Here is a 24,188-nt window from a genome sequence, read left to right as displayed (position 1 = left end):
TCAAAAAAGCAAAAAAAGGAATAAAAGAAACACGGTGATTACTCGCTTTCATACCAAACTGGCTTGTTTCACAGACCAAAGGATACCATGCAAACCAGCGCCGCAGCCGCAAAGGGGGTATAGAATATAGCACAAAAACATATCAAAAATGCCAACCGACGTATCTGAACAAGTCATCTATCTATTCTCTCCAACTTGTTCAATTGTCAATCTCGAAGAGATGACAGGCGCACTCTTGTCTTCACTATTGTGGGCTCGACTGCATCTTCACCTCGGATTGTGACTGTCTCAAAGAGGAAGACCGAGGTGGACACGGCGTGGTTGGTTCAAGGTCAATCGCGGGAGCCAGAGTTCGTCTGTCGCCGGTCTCTACTAGGTCATCCGCAGTTTTGTAACCTTCCGACTTAGCATCAGTGGGTGATCCGGGCTCCTCTTCAGTACCGGTGAAGGTGTCCACTTCTTCGATATCTTCGTCGTCTTCCGCGTCTTCCTCTTCTTCAATGATCTGGCTCTTCCGTGCCCTGGGCCGCGCAGCAGCCGCGGCGGAGGGCTCTTCAATACCGGCCGCGCCGTTCGGAAATTCGGACCCAGCCACGCCGCCAGATATCATGGGATTGGCGGGGTGGGCCATGGGACCCTTGAACGCAGAACGCTTGCGACGTGCGAATACAAGACTCGTGGAAGGAGAGTAAAGGAACGGACCCGGCGCGGCTTCGTTGAAAAAGTTGTTCATCCTACTACCGGATTCTTCGACATCGCGGGGTGCATTGTTCGTACCGCGTACCAGCCGGATGTTGTTTGGGAAGCGGGAGGAGGCACTAGGTGTGGTAGGCAGGACTTTGAGCGATGGATGGGGAGACCTTGACGATCGGGCCGTCGGCGTGGATGCAGAGCCGATGCTGTTGGACGACACGGAGGATGCTTTCGAGTGGGTGTGCGTGTGATGAATGCTTCGGATTGAAGAAACGGACGAGGATGTCGACTTGCGACCACGCAGGCCAGCCGAGGACAGTCGATACGAGCCCCTCGGCGTAATCGGGGAAGGAGATAGCGAGTTTCGGTGACTTCGGTGACTGGTGCTGAGAGGTCGCGGTTGGCGAGGAAACGAGTGACGATGATTAGGATAAGAAGCACTACTCGGGGCCAGGCTGCTAGCATTGGATACACGCTTGATCTGAGTCGGGGTAGCCAGCTCCCCTGGGTGTGAGGTGCTCGAGGCAGGCACGGGCTTTTTTGGATTGTTCTCCTGCGCTTTGGCAGGGCTGAACTTCTCCGCGAGAAACTTTCGGTGCGTTCCGGGGGCACTAGCGGCTTTGTTGTTGTGAGGAGACTTCGCCCGCTTCGCAGATTCCACGAACCAGTGTTTGAGGGATGCCAGCTGACTGATGATCGGGTATTGACGGCGGTTGGTACGGCGCCGGGAGACTCCATCGCGCTGTGACAATTCGGGCTGCGAGGCACTAACGTGCAGTGTGCTTGGTCGAGAACGCCTTCTATCTTTCGGGGGTGGCACCGGGCGACGCCTGCTAGAACTTGCCGAACGGGCCGAGTCTTTTGCTACAGGCGGGGGCGGATCGGTGGCATCGGGGGTCTGTGATGATGTTGGTTCAGGGAGCATGGGAAGCTCCGGCACCGCAAGCTGTGAAGGCAAGCTCCGTCGGTCCCGTCGCCCACGGTCCTGAACAGGGGCATCCGACGAGGTATGGCCTTCTTCGTCCACCTCCACGAGGGCTGCGGAGATTCTCTCCATTCGGCTGCTCGCAGCACTCAAGCGACGAAGGTTCTTCGCTTCGGCGTCCCGCTCCCTTCGCTTCCGCTCTCGTTTCTGCTCCTTCCGCTGCTCCTTTTCGATCAACAGTGCCCACCACCCCGCGAGCGGGTCACATCGCTGGGAAAGGACACTGGAGACCACTTCATCGATATTGACCCCTGCGCTTTTCATCCGCTGCAAGGTGGTCTTTTCCAGGGGCATCGAGAAGGGTGGCAGGCGGGGAATCTTCAAAATCGCAAGCTGTTCGGAGGCGTTTTCCGCGAGAAATGGGTGCGCCAGGATGTCTTCCAGACTGGGCCGGATAAGGGGACGCTTCGACAACAGCAAGCCAATGAGCGCTTTGGCGTCATCTGGGAAGTTGTCGTTGTACGCGGGTTCTTCACTGAGGATTCGAGCCTTGGTGACTTGATCGTCATCTTCGTCAAACGGCAACTCGCCCGCGAGCAAAGCGTAAAGAATGATGCCCAAACTCCATACATCCACTTTTTCTCCGGCGTATTTCTCCCCCTTCAGCATTTCTGGAGCACTGTAGCAGATCGTCCCGCAGAATGTCTGCAGGTAGCTAGCTTTGCCTTCATACTCTCGCGTGAATCCAAAGTCGCACAGCTTGACGTTTTCATTCTTGTCGAGCAGGATATTCTCTAACTTGAGATCTCGGTGGACGCAGGACTTGCTGTGGACGTACGCGACAGCACCGACGAGCTGGGTGAAGATCTTTTTGACTTTATCGACCGACAGTGGACCATGGCGAAGAAGGTAGTTGTACAATTCATCCCCCGGGCAATATTCGAGCACCAGCCAAACCAGCTTTTCCGTCACGATGACTTCGTACAGGCGAGCGATATGCGGATGAAGGAATTGGCGATGGTGGTGGATTTCGCGGGGGAGGTTCGTGTCTTCCCTACTCGACGACTTGAGAACGACCTAACGGAGGATGATTAGACCGACTCATCCGTAATCAAATACTCAAATCCCCCGTACCTTTGATCCATTGGTGAGTTTGTGGGAGGCGAGGTACACCTTGCCAAAAGAACCCTTTCCGATCAGCCTCCCCAGTGTATAGTTCCCGACGGTTCGGAGGTCTTTGGACGAGAATTCCCTGGTGAAACGAAGACAACGGTGTTAGACGGGTGGTCCAGTTCAAGAAGAGAATTGAGAATCGAGGGTGTATATACTCTAGTAACTCATGGTAGGATTGGGCAAGCTGCGCGAGCATCTGATTAGCAAGGGTCCATGACGATAAGGGTGAACCGATTGTCGACGGGGATTTGCCAGCGCCGCCTCAGACTGAACCTCGTGGGCGCAATTGAGGTTATCAAGAACAATATGGCACGGTGGCTACCAGGCGATCGGAATAGAAGATGAATGCGAACCTTTTCCTTTTGCTTTTGGGCTTGGACCTCCGTTCGCGTCCTGGGAGGCGGCATGTGTCAAGATGGTCCCCGCGTTCTTCGAAGGGTGTCGTCAAACTATGCGCGATTCGAGTTGCGATCGCAGGTTACTGGGCAGAAGTTGCTTCCGTGGGAGGTCAATCCACTGAAACGAGCAAAGCTAGAGAGTCTGTAGGTCGAGGAGGGTGGGGGGAAAGACGGGAGGCGAGGAATGTAGTCGGGGGAATCAAGGAGTTCCGCGGGATGATCTGACAGACGTGGTAAGCGGTAGAAGGTGTTATTAAAATCGATACTTCAAAACAGAAGAATAAAGAAAGAACGGTCAAGTAGAACAGGACTTGTCGAGCATAGTCGATCGATTAGTGGCCGGAAATCCGAGGACGGAGTGAAATCAGGACGGGGGAAGAGAGAGTGGCCGGGACCGCAGTACTCAGTAGTCTCCGAAGGGACGGCGGAACAGGGCGTGTTTGGTGTAGGGGGGAGGGGGAAACTACTCCAACAATCAAACATTCCTGCTTGACCTCGGCACTAATTTTACTTCTAGAGTGGTATTGTTGCTGTCATTGTTATTGTTATTGTCATTGCCATTGTTACATTTTGACAGGGAAAAGAATTCCAGAGCTGAGGATCAGCCATGTTGATACGATGGTTATGACGATAATCAGTACATTGATAGAAGCCAATTGAATGACCTCCACCCTACTTACAACATGAAGAAAGCATATACCAGCAGCACATGCTTTAATTGAATACTATAGGAATATCTAGTCATTCAATCAACCAGTCAACGCATCAAATAGGCGAATATATCAACGAGTCAATCACATAACAGTGGTAGGTTAAGAACATGGGCTTCTAAAGATGGTAACTATTAATAGCAAATAGCAATGGGGATCATCATTCTCGTAATAACAACTCCAATGACAATCATAGCACCAGTAATAATCAGAGTCCATACACCACCGACCTCTACTTGGTTGTTGGCCACTATCAAGTCACGATGGCAGTGACGTCGGGCCTCACTGACTGAATAATGCATTAATCCCCTGACATCATCCCCAACAATCATAACAGCAAAAGCGAGGGGTCAGACCATCCTCCTTTTCCTACCCCCCTCATAATCCTGTCTGCCTACTCTGCAGATAAATTAATTAGCTGTCCAATGGCCTGACAAGAAACGAAGAATGATATAATTTACCCCTGAACAATATACTTGGAAGGGGCTATTAGATTATGACATACCTCACTAGCCACTAGGCGTCTTAGTTCGCCCGCCGTCAAGGCATTTATCAGCAGCCTGGTCCCCACTCGTGAAGAAAGATCGTGGCTAGACAATGAACTAATGAGTAGTACTTTCGCATCTATATTAGGCTGTGCGGATAAAGGAACCGAGGAGGGATTTTGGTAGGGCGGATTAGTTGATCCCTTGAGTATCTACCTTGATGCTATCTTGTTCATGCGCATGTTGGGCCGTTGATGCCACCTAGAGCATGAGCAGATAGTTGCTACAGTATGCTATGCCGCAATAAAAAGTGGATACCTCGCGAGCTTCGGCTACACCATGGATATATAACAGACGCACCCAGTACGGCGCAAAAGGATATACACATTAACTATTTTCGATAGAGATCAAGACCATAAAATTCGTGGAGCCATCTTGCACCATTCGCCTGGTTAAGGTCGCATCACAGTACGCTCAGTATGCGGACGTCCCTCAAATGAAGCGTACGCCAGTGTCTTAGCCTTCAGTTATGCCAGGAACGCGAAGAGGGCAGCACCGGCAGCCGCGAAAAGACCCATGCCCTGGCTTTGAACAACAGCGGCAGCGTCGGTACTCGAAGTAGGAGACGACGCCGAACGACCGCTATCGGGTGATTTGGACGCGGTTGGCAATGAATCCGTGCTCGAACCTTCGGCATCCGTCGCTGACGGGCTCGAGGCGCCAGTCACACCGGTAGAAGTGGCCGACTGGGTCGTGGACTCGGATGACGTTTTGGTGGAAGTGGAGCTTTCACTGGCGCAGCTCGCACTCTGGGGGAGATCGTTCACGCCAGCACCGCTGCAGATCTTGTGGGCGAATTCGATGGTTTCTGAGAGGGAGCGAGAGTGGTATCAGCAAGGTCGAACTTAATGGGTGCTTTGGATGGCAGACATCACTCACCTTTTTGCTTGTCCTCTGAGCATTTGGTTGCGACGCAGCAGGAGATATCGGTGAGGAACGACTTGGTGGAGCAGATGCACTTGATATCGATCATGGAACAGGTGTCGGGGATGGAACCGGTGGCACATTCTTTCTGTCGAGAGTATCAGTAATAAGATCGATTGATCTACCATGGTAGGAGCCGCCTCACAGCGGAATCAATGAGGGTGCATACCGCGCAATCAGGAAGACCATTCATCCCCTGGGCAGCAGCCGTGCCCAGGAACCCGACCAGGGCGAGCGAGATATGGTGAAGCTTCATAGCGAGATCGAGTATTTGATCTACTTGGCGGTGGAATTGGACGAAAGTGTTGGGCTTAGGTCAAATAGAAACCGAGAGGTCTTTTCAGGGGAGGAAGCACATGAGAGGAAGCATACAACGATGGAATTCTGAGGGGGGTTTAGAATTCACCGGCAGGTCAGTCGCATACCGGACGACCTCATCCTCTGGGGATGCCACAACAAATACCCAAGTGACGAGTAAAGATACACGATTATTGGCATTTGCTTTTGGAAGTGACACAGTTCCACCTGAAAAAGGAAAATGAAAAATAAACATCACAGTACTGCTGGATATGGAACAGCAGTTTGACTCCATACAGGGTAATATTATTTTCTTTTTCAACTACATGATTTTGACCCTTTTCACCTATTACTGTAATAGATACCTAAGAGTAATATATACCGGTTGGACCGGCGTATTGACACTCCTTGCATCCCCTTGAGGGCTTGCGGGAGTGAACTCAATCCATCACGGACAAAATAAAGCCAGAAAAGACCAATGAGGGAGAAAGAAAGCGGCCGTGGGAGGGATGGGGCAAGGGATGTCAATGGGGATAGTCAACACTAAAGGTGACTCGAGATACAGAGACAGAGACACAAGAAGACGCAAGGGTACAGCGGCGTCGCCGGATCATGCGACAACCTTGGATTCCTACCTGGACTTGGTCTCATCTTGAGACGGCATGGTGGTTCATGGAATGGTTTCCATACCATCACGAACTGCAAAGAATTACTAGTAATTGGAGGGAGGAGATAATACTTGATCGATCCCCAGATTATGCACCGTGGATCTGTCCCACTTGACTATCACTAGTCGTCAATAGTGGGTATCATTTTGTTTGTGGCTTGAAACATGCCAATTTCGTCTTTGATTCCATGATACTGCGTCCAATAGATCTGAGTGTTTTCCGACTGTGTTTGACACTATCAGCAAGCACATATCATGTTTGATAATATAGTTAGCTACATCGTATCCAGCTATGAATCAACCCCGAATGTGCATGTGGATGTATAGCACTTGTGTACGATATTGTATTGTACCACGAGTGCCGTGTTATAGTAACATATTCCCCCAAGTACAGAGACTATACGACGTATCATCCATCCATTCATATTCGCCAGTTGATCATTCAATACAATGCAAGGGCGCTGCTTGGGTATGTATCATCAAATCCAACAATGAAACACAAGGCGGGACCTGCAGGTTCCAATTTCGGGTGGAGTGCGACTTGAGAGCATCGTGATACCACACCACTCCCAAGGGAGTCTGGGAATTGTCTTGTTGTGCTTCCTTGGGCCAGATTGTTCAAGAATAGGCTCAAAGTTTATCCAGAGAGCTCTGAAGACAAAAAGTTAGTAATATTGTCTCTCGTTTGATTTGATCTTCCATGCGGATGAAAGGGATGTATTCCCATCCCATCCGACAAGAATGTGGCTGAACCAATAGTCCACGCCAAACTATCAATTACCACTTTTGAATGCACTTTACCTTCTGTCAGCACGGCCGGAAATCAGTGCTAATTCGGTGTGAGCAAACATTAAATCACACGAACGGATATTTACGGTCCTTTTCTCTCCTCGGATAGGGCCGACCCAGGACAGTTCAAGCCAGCCCAAGTTGAACCTGGCCCATCTGCATCGGAAGCAGTCCATTCCGTCTCCGTCGACAATATGGGACTCGGGGTGCTTGAAGATACCGTGCTGACCAATGTTCCTGGTGAGTGGACTACCAGTTGATGGTCCGTCTTCAAGACCATCGTGCTCATCGAATGGCCGTACAGGTACCTCGGACATCCTAGAGAAAGAACAACCAATCGACCAGACGGTCGACTCAACCTTCAACTCAAACCTAAAATATGATCGATCCGGCGCAGTCCCTGTACTCCTTATACCTCAACCGACCGATGACCCCAATGATCCATTGGTACGCTTGAACTCCTGGCGAATAGCACACCGGATCGTAGCTGATGATCGAGAATGGAACTAGAATTGGCCGCTGTGGAAGCGCGATCTTATTATATCAGCGCTGTCGATTGTGGCAGTACTATGCGCGACAACCAGCTCCCTTATGGCTGCTAACACAGTGACCATATCCCTGTTCTATGAGAAGAGCTTCACGTCTACCGCGCTTCTCACGGGGTATCACCTCTGCGGAGTGGGCGTCGCGGGTATTCTAATCGTGCCGACAGCACGAGTCTGGGGAAAGCGTCACTTGTTCATAATTGGCAATATCTTAATGATAGTTAGTGCTGCGTGGGCCGGAGGAAGTGGAGAGAACTACGACAGTCTTCTGTGGTCTCGCATCTTCCAGGGCGTTGCCTTGGCTCCTTTCGAAGCGTTAGTCAACGCATGCGTTGGGGATCTTTTTTTTGTCCATGTATGCCCTCACAGCCCCCCATTTGGCCACGCCCTGCTCATTTCTCTCAGGAACGCGGGAAGAGAATGGCGCTGTCAAACGTTGCCCTGTTCGGCGCTGCTTTCCTCACTCCAGTCCTTGCGGGCAAGATCACGCACAGTCTTGGTTGGGAGTGGACGTTTTACCTGGTGGCTATTTTCAGTGCGGCATGTCTGCCTCTTACCATATTTCTAGTCCCAGAAACGGCCTTCCGGCGGCCGGACTGCTTGGATATCGACCGTGACAGTACTCAGCGTGAGCAGAATGAGACGGCAATAAGTGCGCAGCCCAAAAACAATGAAGATGGATCAAGTCAGGGTAGTCGTTTAGAAACGAAGGCCGAAAAGACCCCCACAACCCGAGAGGAAACGCAAGAACAGCCATCGATAATCTCAGACGGAGACGCAGCTATCGCAAATAACGAGGGCAACCAGACAGCTAGAGCTCCAGAAAAGGTTTCCTACCTGCAAACCCTCAAGCCTTTCAACGGCCGCAAGACGGACGAAAACTTCTTCAAACTCCTTCTGAGGCCATTTCCCCTATTCTTCCATCCTGCAGTCTTATGGGTAAGTCGCTCAATAAACGCGTCAGTCACTGCATTTGTATTTGGCCTGACTTTCCACAGGCATGCTTGATCCAAGGCGTTATTATCGGATGGACTGTATTCATCGGAGTCGTCTTGGCTGCCATCTTTCTCGGCCCTCCTCTCTGGTTCGACGAGGTCAACACCGGGTATCTATACACCGGTGCCTTCGTCGGTTCCATCATAGGCTTGGTCCTTTCAGGTCTGCTTTCCGACTCATTAAACCGAGTCATGATCAAACTCAACAAGGGACGATATGAGCCCGAATTCCGGATTCTGCTCGTGATATTCCAACTCGTCTTCTGTGGAGCGGGGCTATACGGCTTCGGTATTGTCTCCGAAGACATTGGCAGATATGGCTGGCTTGTAGCGGATGTCTTCTTCGCTCTTGTCGTGATCGGCATGGTTCTGGGAGCTGTAGCCAGTGCGCTGTACATCGTGGATGCCCACCGTGAGTTCTCCCTCAAAGAAGACGCCCGAGGTCTCGGCCGCTAATACAGAACCCTATCTGCAGGCGAAATCACCATCGAGTCGTTCACTTGCATGCTCATCTTCAAGAACATGTTCAGCTTCGTTCTGACATTCTTTGCCTACGACTGGCTGGTGTCTAACGGCGTTCGACCGGCGTTCTTGGCTATTTCTAGTATCCAGATGGGAATCTGTTTACTGAGTATTCCTATGTGTATGTGCTTCGATGGCCCTTTCGAACGTGAGCTAACAGCTTTTAGATGTGTTCGGCAAGCGAAACCGATCTTTCTTTGCCCGGCACGATATTTTGAAGCTTCTACACCTGTGGTGATTGCTCTTATCGATCATATCAAGGTGGATTACGGCCTTTCGATTCTGAATATCCCGTTGTTTGCTACTTTACTATTAGAAATAATAATACAGCGTAATTTCTATATTCTCCAGATTCACTGTTCACAGTATAGGGAGGGTCATCCCTTGAGTGCTAGACTACTAGGTAGAACTGCACCCAAATAGCACCTCACCACTATGTTATTCTATTTTTGTATAACATATTCCATATGAATCGTGTACTTGAAACCGGCCTTCAAAACATCCATCCATACCACAAGGGCCTGGAATGCCGAATCAGCTGACCAACGACCAAAAAAGCAACACGATCGAAAACGGAAACCCAGCAGGAAATGGTAGAATCAACGACTCGATCCAGCCCTGACAACGCTCTGAAAATAAAAGAGGAACCCAACCGAACGACTGTAACCTTCTTTATCTCTTCCGCTCCTCCCTGCCCCTCTCTGATCAAGTTACCCGACGACGTCGTGACATCAGCGACTTTTCCCATCCATCCCACCCACCCACCCAATCCTCTCAGCCTTACGCCCGTCGATCGAGTTCGTTCCATCCCGAGAAGCCGATCTGATCGTGATCCGATCATTCGGCAGGTAGCATCCGTGGATCGTGGAGCTCTGTAACCAACTACGTCAGAGACAATCTAGCTCAGATCCAAACTTCTGGATCGCCCTTCCCAGAGTTGAACCCTACACCACCCTTCTCTCCAGCCGGTTCCTTTTCATGTCATCATCCCGCCGCCGCCCTCTCGCTCTCTTTCCTTTCTCTTTGCATTTCCAGGATATGACTGTCGCCGCTGAGAGTCCTCATCTTTTACACCCCGACGTTATCTTATCATGGCCACTGTCGAACAGCCTCCTGTGCAGCGCATTCCGCGTTCCCGGTCCGCCCGGTTAGCGGATCAAGGTGAGTTTCGGTATCCCATTGGTGTACGTTGGGTCCTTCTGACGGGTACTCTGAATAGCTGCGACAGCTGCGCTTTATGTGACGCACCCCGAGCGCAGGCTATCCATCCGTGAACCCGCGGCGACAGCCGAGACCGAACAACTCAGTAAGCTCTCTCTTCCTCAATGTGATCGGGCGAGAAGATCTAACAAACCATCTGTGCCCAGACATCAAAGCGACAGGGTCCCGTCCCAGCTTCAGTCATGCATCAGCGGTCGCTGCTCTGGCCCATGCTAAGAACAGACAAGTCGAGAAGCAGGCAGTTTATGACGTGCAGGTCCATCGAGGCTCGTTGGATGGAACCAGCGAGCATGGTTATAAGGCTGCACTGCATGCCGTTCGAGATGGCCGCCCTTCTGGATCAGTCGACCTAGGCAGAGGCATGTCGGTGACAGACCAAAGGGTCGAAGCCCAGCGTGGTCCAGCTCAGAAGGGAAGGGCCATCAATGCTGCGTCGGGCGCCTTCAAGAGCAGGAATAGGGCTGACTCTGCACCGTCTGACGCGCCGCATAGCGTGTCGTTCGCTGAAGATAGCGAGGCTCCTAGTGACATCGGTCATTCGATAGGAGTAGGTAAGCTCGATCGAGTGGCGAGTAACAACGCCCGGCTATATACCGCTTCGCCGCCCGTCGCTCCTGAGGTGGAAGAGCAGCGCAAGAAAAGCGTTGTACAGGCCGCTGCGATATCAATGGCGCAGGAAATGTACCAGATTACAGGACCGACGGGTGAGGGCGGGACCGGAGCGCCCCGGAAACAATCCGGACCACTGCAGCAGGCGATAAATTTGCAGGAGACGGCTCAGAGAATTGCTGCCGAGAAGCTGGCTGCCATGGAGGATGAGAATGCACTTTATCGAGAGTACTATGCTGTTAATCCGGAGGAAGTCCGTTCCGAAACTCCAACGCGGAGGCGGAGACTCTCCGTGGACTCGGACAGCACCTCGGGGTTCGACGTGGACCGGTCCAGGCATATCAGATTTCAGATGTCCAGTCTGCGGTCGAGACTCGACGCAGTGGACGAAAAGCGAGAGACTGACCGGTCTATGCTACTGGAAGCTGCGAGGAGAAACGTCGATGCAACCATGAGGGACATGGAAATGCGCGTTTATGCTGAAACCGGCCGTGCGCCGCCTTCCATGCAGAGAGATTGGGAGGATGCGGCCCTGATGCGTGCTCGAAAGGATGTCCTGGGCCGGGAGACGGAGTCGATCCACGCAGAGAAAGTCGACCTTGGAGCCAAGAAGTACATGGATATGGCTGATATCGAGGCCGTTGCCCGCTCGCGGTTGCAGCCCACTTTGAACGAGATCACAGACCGTGCAGAGGGACAGAGGGCCAGGGAGTTGGAGAAACGCCTGGATGAAGAAGAAAGGGAAAGATATGAAGCCATCTACCGCGAGCGCGAGGCCGAGTTGAGAGCCGAAGAGAAAGAACAGAAAGGTATGCCCCTTCTTGTTGATAGGACGAGGAAGTACTAAACGGAGAACGCAGCCTATATGAAATACAACTCGAAGAACGTCGAGGAGAAATCTTGGCCATGGAGGAGAAAATCCAGACGTACGTGTCCCTTCTTTGCAGACTGGAGCTCTGAGACCCTCGCCGCCATTGCGGACTGTATGCAAGACACGGCTAACTCGAGACAGCAGAAGACGAGCAAGAAGCTTTCGCTTCCGGCGCAGTCTCGGGTTATGGTGGCGCGGAGGCTAAGTCCGAGTCCAAATTCAAATCCTGGTTTAGAGGCAAGCGTGGTTCCCGTTCTAGCATGACCGCGCCTGAGACTTCGAGGGAGATTGGAACGGGCCAGGAGCCAGCCTCGAGCGCCGTCGGTAGAGAGAACCCTATTGAAAAGACCACCGAAGAGCCCGCTGCCCCAGCCCAGAAGGCTTCTGAAGGTGCCGAGGACGCCAAGGATGCGTCTGCACGACAAATCGCTGCCGTGACTGGAGGTCCTTCTGCCACCGAAGAGACGAGCGAGGCCGCTAAAGAAACCACAGAGGCCCCCAGAGAATCAATCGAGGCCCCCAAAGAATCAACCGAGAGTGCTGCGGAGGAGAATCGGCGCGCGGCGCTTCGATCGCACCCCGTGACCGCCGACGAATTGACTGATATGCAGACCCGGCGGATGTCGTCCGTGGACGAGGGTCAAGCGGCAGCCATGGCCCAGAAAGCACAGCAGAATACGGCGGACCACGCCAGCGACAAGCCCTCATCGCGACTGAAGTCCAGGCTCTCCAGGATGCTCTCGGGCGGATCCTCGAGGTCAGGACTGGACGAGTCAGTCAGTGATTATAACGAGGACGCCCAGACAGATGGCCAGAAAGGCACTCCCAGATATGCGCACGCCATGCCCGACGAGAGAGAACTTCTCCGCGAGAGTGCCACCGACCAGGGCTTGCCCGCTCCGGCTGCTGGAAAGAATATGACCAATGGCGCTGGACGGGAGTCGCGATTCTCTGAGGATTTGTAGTCAATTATTCGTTGTCTTTTTTTCCTTTTTCTTTTTCTATTCCTGTCTTTTTCGTGGAGAGTGGGGGTGGGTGTATCTATGGCTTCAGTTGTCACTCTGCCTGAATGGCAATCATGACAGAGAGTATTGATGTTATTGTTCTTGTCGACGTTCTTGTCATCATTACTGTCTTCATAATTATTGTACATTAGTAGTAATACTGTCTGAATAGGATGCATGTTTGTCCATGATCAATAGAAAGTAATATAATCAACCAGTAAATCAATAGACAAAGAATCCATCCCCACAGTTAAGCCCAGCTATACCCAGGAAAAACGGGGTACTTAACAAAAACGTTGAGATACTATCCCCACTAGTAACCATTAGTCAAGTTAAAGAAAGGAAAAGGGAAAAAAAAAGGATCTCCATTCCCCACCGCCATTTGCCATTTGCCATTTGACGCGCGCGCGTCTGCCGCTCCAACGAATGGAATAAAACCAACCCGACGAACCGCCGGGGCACCCATCATTCGGATTTGGGCCGGAAAGCAAGACAAGAAGCGCAGACAACACATCTAATCTTACTTACTTATTCTAGGGCGAGGTTGTTTGCGAACATACCTTGCTGTGTTGTGGATATAGTAGTAGAGAACTACGACTGTCTATCAACTACCCCACGAGTTATTACTGTATAGTCTATAGTGACTACTACAATTCTATCTATAATAGGATCTTCTACCCTGGAGTAGTACACGACATCTTTCTTATAGAAAGAACAAGAAAGAAAATGAGAGCCTCCCACCCACGCCAGTCAAGCATTGACCTTGACTCCCCCGACCGGCCGTTCGACAATATCATCAATTTCCGGGATGTGGGCCGCTCTGTTAACCAGTGGTTGGGGAGACGGTATGTTTGTGTTTATCTTTCTTTTGCTATGGTGGTTGTTGTCTTTGACAGATGGGCTGATGTTGGGGTGTTTAGGGTCTTGAAAGAGGGTGTGCTTTATCGGAGTGCGAGGGTATGTCTTCTTTTCTTTCTTTATATCATGTTGTTTAATGATATTGTTATGTTTACTTTGGTCAAAACTGACTGATCACAGCCCGATGACGCCTCCGAAAGAGACAAGCGACGCCTATCAGAGGAGCTGCACATCGCCACAGTCATTGATCTCAGATCGAGGTATGTCCACCATTACCACTACCTTGGGTGCCTACCAGAATCAAACCAAACAGGTTATCCCTCCCCCGTGTTGAACGAGGTTACTAACAAACAGCAGCACCGAACACCAAATGGCAACCGACAAACGTCGAGCCGAGAACGACGCCCAGTTAGAGAAAGCGGATTCGTCCGTTTCCTCTGATGCCGCCGCCGCAGCAGCAGCAGCAACCCCAGACGAGCACCTGGTGCAGCTCCCCGGCGCGCAATTGCACCTTGTTAGTCTGACGGGGAAGGCGTTTGAGCGGACGTTGTTGTGGAGGTTGGATTGGTGGAATCTTTTGTACGCCTCCCCTCCTTATTCTTCTTTCTCACTTCTTCTTTCGAGTTGAGTTGAGAGAAGGAAAGGAAGTATAAGAAAAGAGAAAGAAAAGACACTAACAGCAAACAGCAAGGTCCTATCCCTAGCAGCATCAGGCTACCGCCCCGATGCAATCACCATAGTCGGCGAACAGGTGATGTCGCCTAGGGGATTGATCGGGCTCGGCCAGGACACGCTGGATAGCAGCACGGTTGAGATGAGGACGTTGTTTCACATTTTGGCCTCATCGTCTTCAACTCCGACATCAACATCATCAACGCCATCATCGTCTTCAGCACCGTCATCAACATCATCTGAAACCGACGAAGACAACACCCCAGAAACCAACATCCCAGACACCAGCCAAAAAGAAAGTGTCTACCCCCTCCTGATCCACTGCACGCAAGGCAAAGACCGCACAGGCCTCATCGTGCTCCTCTGCCTGCTCCTCGTGGCAGATGTGGTTCCGGAAGACGCCATGGCGGCGGACTACGTGCGCTCGGAGCCGGAACTCGTCGCTGAAGTCGACGAGCGGATGAAGGAGATTCGGAAACTGGGGTTGTCTGAGGAATACACGAAGTGTCCGGCGGGGTTCATTGGCGAGATCAAGCGCCATTTGCAGGAGGTGTATGGGGGTGTGGAGGGGTATTTGAGCTATGTGGGGGTTACTGGGGAGGAGGTGGAGAGGGTGAGGGGGGTTTTGCTTGCTTAGTTTTCAAGGTACTCGCTTGAAATTTCTGAGGGGCGCTGGTTGATACTGGTAGTGGTGGTTTGTTGGATACGATAGATATGGCTAGACTGATGTGTAACGCTATACATACTTAATGCTAATGACACGATCTATATCGCTGGTTGTTAACACGTAGCTCTAACTAATGGCACAGGTGTTGCTGTATTCACCAGAAGACAAAAAAAATAGACCAAAAACAGCAAATGTATAGAGATTAGAGAATTAGATAAACAAATGAGAGACTCCATGATCATCGGGTGACCGTCACCGGGTATCTAAACAATTCATAAATGCGCCATGATGCAAATTGACTGCTCGGTGGGAGGACTGGTTAAACGCGAGCTCCACGGTAGTAATTGGCGTTCGGCCCCGCGCTATCGGTCGTGACCGGTTCCTCAAGTGTGACATCGGGTTGCGCAACCGGTGGGGCGTTGGCCATGCCCATCTCCGTCCGCTTCTCGCCCTGGGGGATGTGGCGCCGCGTGCGCACCGACGGCAGCAGGTCGATAACAAATGACAGAATATAACCGGTGAAGATGAACGAGATGACTGGTCTGATTAGCGCGAGTTAATACATAGGAGGGGAAATACACATACCCCATTCAAGAACGGCGGCGGTGTTTCTCTGGCTAGCACCTTTCCGGCCGAGAATCCCGAACGCAATCGCGAGGGCGACCTCGACGATGATGAAAGTGAGCTTTATCACGAAGCTGGCAAACAGAACGCGGTGCTGCGAGCGGTAGAAGATGCCCAGACGGAGGTATTCGGCACAGATGAAGATTGCACTGATCAGATATCCGACCCTAGATCGCTGTTAGAGACCCCGGTGGAAAATAAAAGACGTGTGACGTACAGGAACATGACCAGGAAGCCCTCGTGCATCTTCGAATGGCGCCATGTGTCAAAGATCGACAGCAGAATGAGACCCAAGGCGCCCGCAATCGAGAAGAAGATCGACAGACAGGCGCAGGTCTTGTCGAACACGCCCTTGTTCGACACCAACTGGCCCGCATGGCGTAGCCAACGTTCGGCAATGAAGGAGAGATCCAAAAACACCACGGTGATCACACTGCCGGCGACAAACAGGGGTTTCAAGCCTCGTGCTCCTATGTCGGAAATATATCTGGTAGGGCGCGTCAGCGTTGGGCGCTCGACCTTGGTGCGAGTGCAGGATAGGGAGGAACGCACGCGATGGTCTGTCCCTCTTCCATAGTACTATAATGCGGGGTCCCAATGACGGCCCAATTCCCCAGCATCGCCAACAACATCGCTAAGCTTCGTCAATACCGCATTGAAGGTTCCGGGAGCGTACGGAACAACCTACCTAACCACATGCATGCCGATATAACCGGGAAGATCCAAAAAGAAATTATCCACATTATGCCAGACCACGTCTAAGGATATAATGACGGTAATAATGATATGATTGAATATGTACGGGGACGCTCGACAATATTATACAAGGAAAGATGGTGAACCTAGGACGAGCGAGAAATTAGTTGAAGAGTCCGAGCGAGTAGTATAGAGTGGGCGTTTCGGCTATAAAGGGCAAGGCGCCGGGAACAGCGGAAGTGGCTTAGATCAGGCTCACCTCAGACAGAGCTTATCAAAGACAACGAGTCGGCCGGCGGGGGGGAGATTAGTCTGATTAATGGCGTATATTAGGTTGATATATTAGGTAGGGGGGGAATTCACCAGGGGGTGAGAAAGAAGGAAAGATAATAATATGAAAAAGAATGAAAGGGGACAAAAGAAAGAGAGAAAGACTGAAGCACTAAAGCACTTAAGCACTAAAGCAAAAGCGAGAAAATCCAAGCCGCGGTCAGGCTGTGGAGAAGAGAAGGAAGAGGGACAAGGCGAGGAGAGGAGAGGAGGAGAGGAGAAGATGAGGAGGCTGGAGTGGGCGGAGTTTTATGTTATTCCCGTTTGGGATCTGACGCCGGAAGATCAAGGCAATCAGGATTCCTGCCTGGGAATTCCAGGCAAGGGAGAGAGATGAAGCCGTCGGTTATCGGCAGGACCAGTCTAAACTATATCGGAAAGGGTAATAGTATTAAATTGCATCTAAAAAATTGCATAAATTGAATAAATCATGGAAATAAAACCACCAAAATTAAAATGAGTTTAATAATCAGTAAGAGGGGCAGAGTAGGATCCTAAACGGTTCAAGGTAACATGTTGACGGGCAGTCAACCATACCGACCATGGATGGTTAAAATCAAGGTGGGCCCTCGTGCCTAGTCGACGTCATCCATCTGGCTCCTGATCCATTATTTTCCTGCGAGTTGATAATTAACACGCGGGTATCAGTACACTGGAGATGCATTCAACCTGCGTTGTCGTGGTAGACAGTAGATCCCCTGCGTCTTTCTTCTTATCAATCTACCCCCTCCGATCGTCGAGGGTAGTATATCGTGGGGAACAGACACCGTTGCACATTGCTGTTGACCGTTCCGTCCCAAGAATGAAAATGAACCAAAAAAAAAAAAAATTAAATTAATAAACAAAAAACAAGGTAATTAAAACGAAGAGAGAGAAAATAATGATTATTAAAAATAAAAGATAAAAAATTAAAATCCTAGTCTATACTAAACTCCACCATTTTTTATGGCTTGTTAAAGCTCCCATGGCTCCATGCCCCGCCAAGAATACTGCAGTGAAAGACACGACATTAGAGACAAACGATCAAACCACTTTCGGAGCTGTCACACGAAAATCCCGAACTATCAATGCAAGGAGCTCAAACGAAGACACTCCAAAGGACGATTGCTGCGCTAGCGGTCCCCTCGAGTCGTCGCACGCGGCGAAGATGGGCTCGTGGGCACCTTCCGTTCCGTCACCTCCACCATCTGCACCTCATCACCACTGTCGTCGGAATCGCTGTGCACTCCGTTGGATTCCGCGTCAGGGAAACCTGCAGTGGTATTCCCTGGGCCAACGCTTGGAGCAAACGGACCGCGCATGCCGCTAGGGGGCCAATCCCCATTACCGGCCGGATGGTTCGACATGTACGACCCCGGCGGGCCAGGGGGCCTCGCGCGAGCATCTCGCGGGACCGGCATTGGATACTGGACCGGATCTCCCATGTACGGTACCTGCCACGGGGGCACCCAATGAGGGTGGTCGGGTAGAGGGCGTGGATAGGCAGCACTCGGGAATGGCATCACTGGATAGCCATATTGACCGTCCAAGTGGTGTTCGATGGGGTACGGTGGCGGGCGCGGAGACCGAGGTGATGCGTTGGCCGACTGAGTTCGCGAGGCTGGAGGCCGCTTGGACGGTGGGGTGACATGTACATTCCCCGCGGACCAAGGTCCGAAGATATCGCCGTTATCGGCCAGACCGGGATGTCTCGGGGGCTTGCCCTGCGATGCACTCGATCCACGGGGCCGTAGTCCACTCTTGCCTGGAACCCCCTTGTGCAGACCATCCGTCGGTTTCATACCTCGATCGACGGGGGGCGCCATCGGCATACTCGCTCTCCGGTTGGGATCGACCATGCCGTTGGTTTGCAGGCGCTTGCGTTCTAGCGCCTCAACTTCCCGTTTCGATAAGCGCACATTTTTCTGTCCGCAGGTTTGTGCCCGTCGAATCCGTTCCAGGGCATCATCGACCATGCGTTCCTCCTTGTCCTTCATGGCCAGTTGAACAGCATATGCCACCGTGCTATCCACATCATCATACAAGGCATAGTCCACCACGTCAGCAGGCCCAGGGTCCCCCCGGTATTTGTCGTGTCCCATATTCCGCCTCCGCCACGTGGCTCCTCCATCCCCGTCCACGTTATGCCCCATCTGTCTCGCCGACGACGTGCAGTCGTCGTACGGAAGAAAGCCATCGTCCTCATCGATCTCCTGGATTCGTGAGTCCCCATCCACCCACGGAGCCCCCCACCCCCTGGTTTGTCTCCCCTGTCGTGCCCCCGGTGGTCTTCCCCATCGGGGCACATCGTAAGGAGCTCGCGGCCGACCACCTAGACCGCCTCCTCTGAAAAAGCATTCTCGATCGGTTTATCCAGCAGGGCGGCGTGACCGCAGACCGTCACGCCCGTCGCACCGATGAGCCACAGCACCGTCGAGATCGGCGAGGCCCAGAATCCCAGAGGGACCGCGACACACACGAGTCCGGTATAAAGCTGGGAGGTATTCAACTGGGCAAACCCCAGGTTCAGATCGCGGCCTTCCAGCTTTCCGATCCCGTAGAGACCGCCGGTGACCAAGATGATGACAAACAGCAGGACGGGGTTGGTCAGCAAACTGTAGATGCTGAGCATCACAAAGACCACGGCATAGTTGCTGGAAAAGTAGCCCAAGTTGTAGTTGACACGACTCTGGGCCTCGCCGAAGTTGGCGGGTTTGGACAGACGCTTGAAGTCCAGGAACTCGGAAACCGGTCGGAGGTTGGCGAAACGCGACCCAAGGGACTGAGAACGGACGCTATTGAAACGGTCGCCGAATCGCGAGGCGAGCGCGTCGAAGGGGATTTGGATCGGACTCATTGTAAAGGTGATGAAAGGTCACAATACTGCGATATGTAGAATCGGTAGCTGGTGGTTGAGAGGGAGGGGGAGAGAAAGAGCCGAATCAGATAGATCAGTCAAGGTGGAACGTTGTTGGTGGAAGGAACAAGAAGGCAAGTGGAATAAATTGGGGGGGGGGGAAAACCCAAGAAAATAAAGGGGGCCCGGGTGTTGTCAGCCAGGAACGGGCTTAGTTGGCCCCAAGAATTGAAGGCAGGAAAGCGGCGATGTTCTGTCGTATTTTATTTGTTTCTTCCAGAACGGCCCCTCCCATCCACATAAATTGCCCGCCAGGGAGCTGGTACTTAATAACTTATCACCAGAAGTACAATCAAAGTAGTAAATATGATCTCCAAACCATCAAAAGTGCACTGCTTTCACCAGTTTCATGGGGTCGACCGGAGGAAGCCTACCGATGAATGGCGGACTAAGAATAGAAGGTGGATATGGGTAAGTCCGCTGGTTCCAGGCCTTAGACTGCTGAGCGCGGAATGGTCTAGTTGGAGATGTACCAGCTCAAACAACGCTCAACTCCTCTTGCTTAAGAAGCACCACCAAACAATAGATAATAAAAAAGAAAACGAATAAGGAAAAAAAGAAAAAAAAGGAAAAAGAAGATGACAGGAAGAAGAAGGCAATTTAACTCAAATCACCGACGATCCCATCGAGAACAAAGGAATTCCTCCCATTCTGCCCATACATTGATATGTGCCGGAGGGGGAAACGTCTGGCTGTCCTGGATGCATGCATACAAAATTGGGCGGCGGGTCGAGGGAAAATGGCCGAATTTAAGCCATAACGGCTGCTCCCAATGCTGTTCGAGTTTGCTTCCGTTTATTATTAACATGGTGCTTCCTATTGTTAGGCATGATTCCTATCAACTCAATGCAGAATCATAATCTATTCTTCCCCTCATCAGCCTTGCTCCAGTCGCCTTGCCTGGGCGTGAGTGGCCCTGTCCGCAATCATTGGTCCACGTTGGTTGTCTGGACTCTGCAGTAGATCAGGCTTGATACATGATCGATGATTATGATGAGTTAAATGTACTTCAAATGTACGAATATGCCTCAATATTCCACCTGGATATTGAGTTCATAAGGAGTCAACTCTCCTATTGTTTCAAATAGCCATGCCTGGACGTCTCAGCAGATGATCTACTTCGTTATTCGCCGGTAATTACCAAGTATGCAGCAACAATTCATGGTGTTCATCTTGACCGCCTTTGTATCCATGACAGATCACATTATTGTCGCCTGAAGTCTGCCTGAGAGGACCCAATGGAAACCCACTTTACCACTTTGGGCCTTAGGCCTTGAATTAAATACGCGTCTGGGGTATTATCAGCGATAGGCTTGTACGCAATACTATTTTCATTGTGAACACCTCAGCGTCATTGCCTGCATCCAATCGAACTGCCAATTCTCTCTCTCCCTTTTCTTTCTCCCCCCCATTCATCTTTCATTGGGTCTTGCGGTCTTGACCGCTCTCCCATTGAATTCCCGACTGCTAGACCTTTCAAGATGAGGGTGCCTACTCTTCATCTGTTCGTCCTCGCGACCCTGGTCATTCTTGCAGCGGCGTGGTCCAAAGAAGGTCGGTAACTCTATTTGTCTTTTATGCTTTGTGGCGATGCAATTGTCCCTCTAATCTGTTCCTATGTAGATCATGAAATCTTTAGCATACAAGATGAAGTGTCCGCCGCTGAGGGCGCCAATGTCACCTTCTACGGTATGTTTTGAACCCGCACCCTCGTGGCCAGACCGACTGTTCTAACATCATCGGTATAGACTTCCTCGAGGTCAAACCCAATGCCAACCAGGATGAGCTGAACAAGGCCTACCGCAAGAAATCCCGACTCCTCCACCCGGATAAAGTCAAGCGGTCCTTCATCGCCAACAGCTCCAAGGACAAGAAGGCCAAGGCCAAGACCCCTGGCGTCCACGTCAACCAAGGCCCGTCCAAGAAGGAGATCGAAGCTGCAGTGAAGAAGGCCCACGAGCGCTCCGCTCGTCTGAACACCGTCGCCAACATCCTCCGTGGCCCCTCCCGCGATCGCTACGACCACTTCCTGAAGAACGGCTTCCCCAAGTGGAAGGGCACCGGATACTACTACTCGCGATACCGTCCCGGTTTGGGATCCGTGCTTGCGGGCCTGTTTCTGGTTTTCGGCGGTGCTGGCCACTACGGCGCTCTGGTTCTCAGCTGGAAGCGCCAGAGGGAGTTCGTCGATCGGTATATCCGTCAGGCGAGGAGAGCCGCCTGGGGAGACGAAACGGGCATCCGCGGCATCCCAGGTATTGATTCCACGAGTCAACCCGCCCCGGCTCCCGCCCCCGAAGCGGGCGATGCCGCAGCTGCTATGCCGATCAACCGTCGGCAGAAGCGCATGATGGATCGCGAGAACCGCAAGGAAAACAAGAAGGGGAGCCGCGCAACCCCCCGCGCCTCAGGCACCGCGACACCCACTTCCGAGACCGTGGAACCCACCGGCGAGAGGAAGCGCGTGGTTGCTGAGAACGGCAAGGTCCTGATCGTCGACTCTGTCGGTAACGTGTTCCTGGAAGAGGAGTCCGAGGAGGGCGAGCGCCAGGAATTCCTTCTCGACGTTGAGGAGATCCAGCGCCCATCCATCAGGGACACAATGGTCTTCCGCGTCCCTATCTGGTTCTACGCAAAGTCCGTGGGCAGACTGTTTGGATCTTCGGCCGCCGAAGACGACACTGCTGATGCTGGCGACGAGTCCGCTGATAGCGCGGACTCGCCCGTTGAAGAGTCAACCAGCTCCGCCATCGCGCCCAAGAGCAAGTCGTCGAAAAAGAGGGGCAAGCGCTCGCAAAAGTCTTAGTTGTATATGACCTGGATAATCGTGCCTCGAGGTTTGGCGCGGTTCCTTTCTGGTCTATGTTTTGTCCCGTGTATCCATAACGAGGGTTCTTTCTATGTTGTTTCTTGTATAAAAATATATTAGGTATCTTGAAATGAACAGTGATGGACAGTGTTATCCTTTCTTATTATCACAGAAGCTCGCAGAAATTAGTTTCATGTCGGTCGTTGGACGTTATAGACCAAAGTGAGGCGGTAGTAAAAGGCTAGGTAATCATTTACAAGTGTAGGACAACAGATATAGATATAAATCAAGAATAAAATTTCATCTAAAATCACAAAAAGCAATCGCCCTCTTGAGCGATTCAATAAATCGAAAGTAAGCCGGTAATGAGTGCAACCGGGGATATGTCATGTCGTCATCATCATCGTGATCATACATGATCGTTCTCATCACATAAAGCACGTGGAAACTTCAGCCCTCAAATAAATTCCGCTGGTGGGGCTTTTCCTTCCTTCTTTTCTTACTTCCTTCTATTCTTGCGCAATTCTCGTGTGGATTTGACGCCCAATGGCTATAGCTATAGCCAGAGACTGGAGGGGCTCTCGGTCGGCTACATAAACATCTTCGCAACGCTCATCAGCCCCTTGAGATTGTCTGCCATGGTATTCTCGCCGCCCCTGGAGCCATGCCCTCCATGCCCTCCATGCCCCCCGAGGCCTCCAGAGCCTGCCAGACCTCCCAAGCTCTTGGGTATGCGAATGCCAATCATGCCCAGCAGCTTCTGCAACACGCCGCTGGTAAGCAGTGGGATGACAACCATGATCAAGACCTTGAATGGGTGGCGACGCGCATAGTCATAGATGTCCCGAAGCAAGCGTTTGATGTAGCGCACCACACGATGCACGAAGCCAGATCGGGGTCGTGCGCGCCGCGATGAAGACGAATACGACGAAAAGACGGACGGGCTGGAGCGCCCGCCGCCGCCGCCGCGCGTGCTGCCACCGCCTAGGCTGAAAATCGACGGCGCTGAATGTCGCGCGTGGTGCGTGGAATAGGTCGACCGGCGGGAGGGAGAGCGTCGGCGGACGTAGTAGCCGGACGAGGAAGACTTTCCGTCGAACCAACCCATTTTGAAGGTATTGATTGCGATGACGCCTTTGATGGAGTTGGGATATCGCGAATATAGTCAAGATTCTGGCCCTTCTTGTTGGGAAGAGGGGGTAATGACGACGGACGTCCTCGATCTCAGTCGCAGAAAATGCTAGAACAGACCACAGGAGAGTCCTTGCGTTTCAGATTCGCAGTACGATGTCGGTCAATCAAAAGGAAGAGGCGGAGCCAATTGCTGCAGATGCAGTATGCACAAAAGAGCTGCAGTTCTAGGCTATTTGTTGCATTGGCGGTCCCCGCAACCAAAATTCAACAGTGGCACCGGACGCTCCGTGGCTTCTCCGTAAGATGCTGTACAATTGGCACGAAAGGGGTAGATTCCCAATTAATTAAATAGCAGATGACGGGCGCCGTAGTCGGGTTGTCAATAGACGCAGGCAGTTGTCAGGACCTATTGTACAGTTTCCCAAAGTAAAGAAATAAGAGCTTCTGGAGGACAATGTCGTGCCCAGTCCAGGAGAGAAAGAGAGTGTGTAAGCTGAAAGCCCTCCATCGTGCAGGAGTCTGTCCCAATAAGAATAGGCGAAGCTGAGTGAGTACACTGAGTAGGAATGGTGTGTCTTGAGTGCATGCCGGAAAGTGGGTGGCTGGCGATCCAA

At 51.8% G+C, this 24,188-nt stretch overlaps 9 protein-coding genes across 9 annotated transcripts; 4 read left to right on the top strand and 5 right to left on the bottom strand.

Moving 5' to 3' along the window:
* Positions 1-244: 244 nt before the first annotated feature.
* On the bottom strand, positions 245-3,198 carry P168DRAFT_235999 (non-specific serine/threonine protein kinase; the record flags this gene model as incomplete). Its single annotated transcript, XM_024833501.1, has 4 exons — positions 245-2,695; positions 2,753-2,870; positions 2,947-2,975; positions 3,145-3,198. The coding sequence occupies 4 exons, from the start codon at positions 3,196-3,198 to the stop codon at positions 245-247; spliced, it is 2,652 nt and encodes an 883-aa protein (XP_024692622.1).
* Positions 3,199-4,568: 1,370 nt separating this feature from the next.
* On the bottom strand, positions 4,569-5,915 carry P168DRAFT_290157 (CFEM domain-containing protein). Its single transcript, XM_024837146.1, has 3 exons — positions 5,538-5,915; positions 5,324-5,456; positions 4,569-5,252 (listed from the first exon to the last, which is right to left on the bottom strand). Exons 1-3 carry the CDS (start codon positions 5,622-5,624, stop codon positions 4,912-4,914), a joined length of 561 nt encoding a protein of 186 aa, XP_024692621.1. The 5' UTR covers positions 5,625-5,915; the 3' UTR covers positions 4,569-4,911.
* A 996-nt stretch (positions 5,916-6,911) lies between these two features.
* On the top strand, positions 6,912-9,525 carry P168DRAFT_252771 (putative MFS transporter). The gene is made up of 7 exons (XM_024834349.1): positions 6,912-7,361; positions 7,426-7,568; positions 7,632-8,021; positions 8,072-8,605; positions 8,665-9,073; positions 9,137-9,304; positions 9,351-9,525. The coding sequence occupies exons 1-7, from the start codon at positions 7,316-7,318 to the stop codon at positions 9,419-9,421; spliced, it is 1,761 nt and encodes a 586-aa protein (XP_024692620.1). The 5' UTR covers positions 6,912-7,315; the 3' UTR covers positions 9,422-9,525.
* Positions 9,526-9,970: 445 nt separating this feature from the next.
* P168DRAFT_327046 (uncharacterized protein) lies at positions 9,971-13,017 on the top strand. Its single transcript, XM_024841196.1, has 5 exons — positions 9,971-10,344; positions 10,403-10,489; positions 10,551-11,822; positions 11,874-11,939; positions 12,029-13,017. Exons 1-5 carry the CDS (start codon positions 10,275-10,277, stop codon positions 12,847-12,849), a joined length of 2,316 nt encoding a protein of 771 aa, XP_024692619.1. The 5' UTR covers positions 9,971-10,274; the 3' UTR covers positions 12,850-13,017.
* A 597-nt stretch (positions 13,018-13,614) lies between these two features.
* On the top strand, positions 13,615-15,055 carry ptyA (putative tyrosine/serine protein phosphatase; the record flags this gene model as incomplete). The annotated part of the gene is made up of 5 exons (XM_024841195.1): positions 13,615-13,733; positions 13,809-13,845; positions 13,927-14,006; positions 14,104-14,325; positions 14,434-15,055. 5 exons carry the CDS (start codon positions 13,615-13,617, stop codon positions 15,053-15,055), a joined length of 1,080 nt encoding a protein of 359 aa, XP_024692618.1.
* Positions 15,056-15,148: 93 nt separating this feature from the next.
* On the bottom strand, positions 15,149-16,934 carry P168DRAFT_268612 (Frag1/DRAM/Sfk1 family protein). Its single transcript, XM_024835101.1, has 6 exons — positions 16,665-16,934; positions 16,398-16,551; positions 16,262-16,343; positions 15,927-16,196; positions 15,671-15,876; positions 15,149-15,622 (listed from the first exon to the last, which is right to left on the bottom strand). The coding sequence occupies exons 2-6, from the start codon at positions 16,450-16,452 to the stop codon at positions 15,405-15,407; spliced, it is 831 nt and encodes a 276-aa protein (XP_024692617.1). The 5' UTR covers positions 16,453-16,551; positions 16,665-16,934; the 3' UTR covers positions 15,149-15,404.
* A 2,112-nt stretch (positions 16,935-19,046) lies between these two features.
* P168DRAFT_296978 (putative COPII vesicles protein Yip3) lies at positions 19,047-19,571 on the bottom strand (the record flags this gene model as incomplete). The annotated part of the gene is made up of 1 exon (XM_024838143.1): positions 19,047-19,571. The coding sequence occupies one exon, from the start codon at positions 19,569-19,571 to the stop codon at positions 19,047-19,049; it is 525 nt and encodes a 174-aa protein (XP_024692616.1).
* Positions 19,572-20,980: 1,409 nt separating this feature from the next.
* P168DRAFT_252762 (putative endoplasmic reticulum DnaJ domain protein Erj5) lies at positions 20,981-22,588 on the top strand. Its single transcript, XM_024834348.1, has 3 exons — positions 20,981-21,185; positions 21,255-21,320; positions 21,380-22,588. Exons 1-3 carry the CDS (start codon positions 21,113-21,115, stop codon positions 22,435-22,437), a joined length of 1,197 nt encoding a protein of 398 aa, XP_024692615.1. The 5' UTR covers positions 20,981-21,112; the 3' UTR covers positions 22,438-22,588.
* Positions 22,589-22,913: 325 nt separating this feature from the next.
* P168DRAFT_150435 (uncharacterized protein) lies at positions 22,914-23,733 on the bottom strand. The gene is made up of 2 exons (XM_024832797.1): positions 23,452-23,733; positions 22,914-23,340 (listed from the first exon to the last, which is right to left on the bottom strand). Exons 1-2 carry the CDS (start codon positions 23,546-23,548, stop codon positions 23,030-23,032), a joined length of 408 nt encoding a protein of 135 aa, XP_024692614.1. The 5' UTR covers positions 23,549-23,733; the 3' UTR covers positions 22,914-23,029.
* Between the last annotated feature and the right edge of the window lie 455 nt (positions 23,734-24,188).

Source organism: Aspergillus campestris (assembly GCF_002847485.1).
Source record: "Aspergillus campestris IBT 28561 chromosome Unknown P168scaffold_6, whole genome shotgun sequence".
Taxonomy (NCBI): domain Eukaryota; kingdom Fungi; phylum Ascomycota; class Eurotiomycetes; order Eurotiales; family Aspergillaceae; genus Aspergillus; species Aspergillus campestris.
This window is presented reverse-complemented; position numbering and strand designations above follow the sequence as displayed.

Excerpts from the sequence above, each read along its gene's own strand:
- P168DRAFT_150435 (XM_024832797.1), bottom strand. The coding sequence starts at position 23,548 with ATGGGTTGGTTCGACGGAAAGTCTTCCTCGTCCGGCTACTACGTCCGC. Across the intron at positions 23,341-23,451 it reads TTCCACGCACCACGCGCGAC|GACCCCGATCTGGCTTCGTG; the intron begins ATTCAGCGCCGT and ends CGCGGCGCGCAC.
- P168DRAFT_268612 (XM_024835101.1), bottom strand. The coding sequence starts at position 16,452 with ATGTGGATAATTTCTTTTTGGATCTTCCCGGTTATATCGGCATGCATG. Across the intron at positions 16,344-16,397 it reads ATCGGCATGCATGTGGTTAG|CGATGTTGTTGGCGATGCTG; the intron begins GTAGGTTGTTCC and ends GACGAAGCTTAG. Across the intron at positions 15,877-15,926 it reads GGCTTCCTGGTCATGTTCCT|GGTCGGATATCTGATCAGTG; the intron begins GTACGTCACACG and ends ACAGCGATCTAG.
- P168DRAFT_252771 (XM_024834349.1), top strand. The coding sequence starts at position 7,316 with ATGGGACTCGGGGTGCTTGAAGATACCGTGCTGACCAATGTTCCTG. Across the intron at positions 7,569-7,631 it reads ATGACCCCAATGATCCATTG|AATTGGCCGCTGTGGAAGCG; the intron begins GTACGCTTGAAC and ends GAATGGAACTAG. Across the intron at positions 9,074-9,136 it reads GTACATCGTGGATGCCCACC|GCGAAATCACCATCGAGTCG; the intron begins GTGAGTTCTCCC and ends CCCTATCTGCAG.
- P168DRAFT_327046 (XM_024841196.1), top strand. The coding sequence starts at position 10,275 with ATGGCCACTGTCGAACAGCCTCCTGTGCAGCGCATTCCGCGTTCCCGG. Across the intron at positions 10,345-10,402 it reads CGCCCGGTTAGCGGATCAAG|CTGCGACAGCTGCGCTTTAT; the intron begins GTGAGTTTCGGT and ends TACTCTGAATAG. Across the intron at positions 11,940-12,028 it reads ATGGAGGAGAAAATCCAGAC|AAGACGAGCAAGAAGCTTTC; the intron begins GTACGTGTCCCT and ends TCGAGACAGCAG.
- P168DRAFT_252762 (XM_024834348.1), top strand. The coding sequence starts at position 21,113 with ATGAGGGTGCCTACTCTTCATCTGTTCGTCCTCGCGACCCTGGTCATT. Across the intron at positions 21,186-21,254 it reads AGCGGCGTGGTCCAAAGAAG|ATCATGAAATCTTTAGCATA; the intron begins GTCGGTAACTCT and ends GTTCCTATGTAG. Across the intron at positions 21,321-21,379 it reads CGCCAATGTCACCTTCTACG|ACTTCCTCGAGGTCAAACCC; the intron begins GTATGTTTTGAA and ends TCATCGGTATAG.
- P168DRAFT_290157 (XM_024837146.1), bottom strand. The coding sequence starts at position 5,624 with ATGAAGCTTCACCATATCTCGCTCGCCCTGGTCGGGTTCCTGGGCACG. Across the intron at positions 5,457-5,537 it reads ATGGTCTTCCTGATTGCGCG|AAAGAATGTGCCACCGGTTC; the intron begins GTATGCACCCTC and ends TACTCTCGACAG. Across the intron at positions 5,253-5,323 it reads CTCAGAGGACAAGCAAAAAG|AAACCATCGAATTCGCCCAC; the intron begins GTGAGTGATGTC and ends GCTCCCTCTCAG.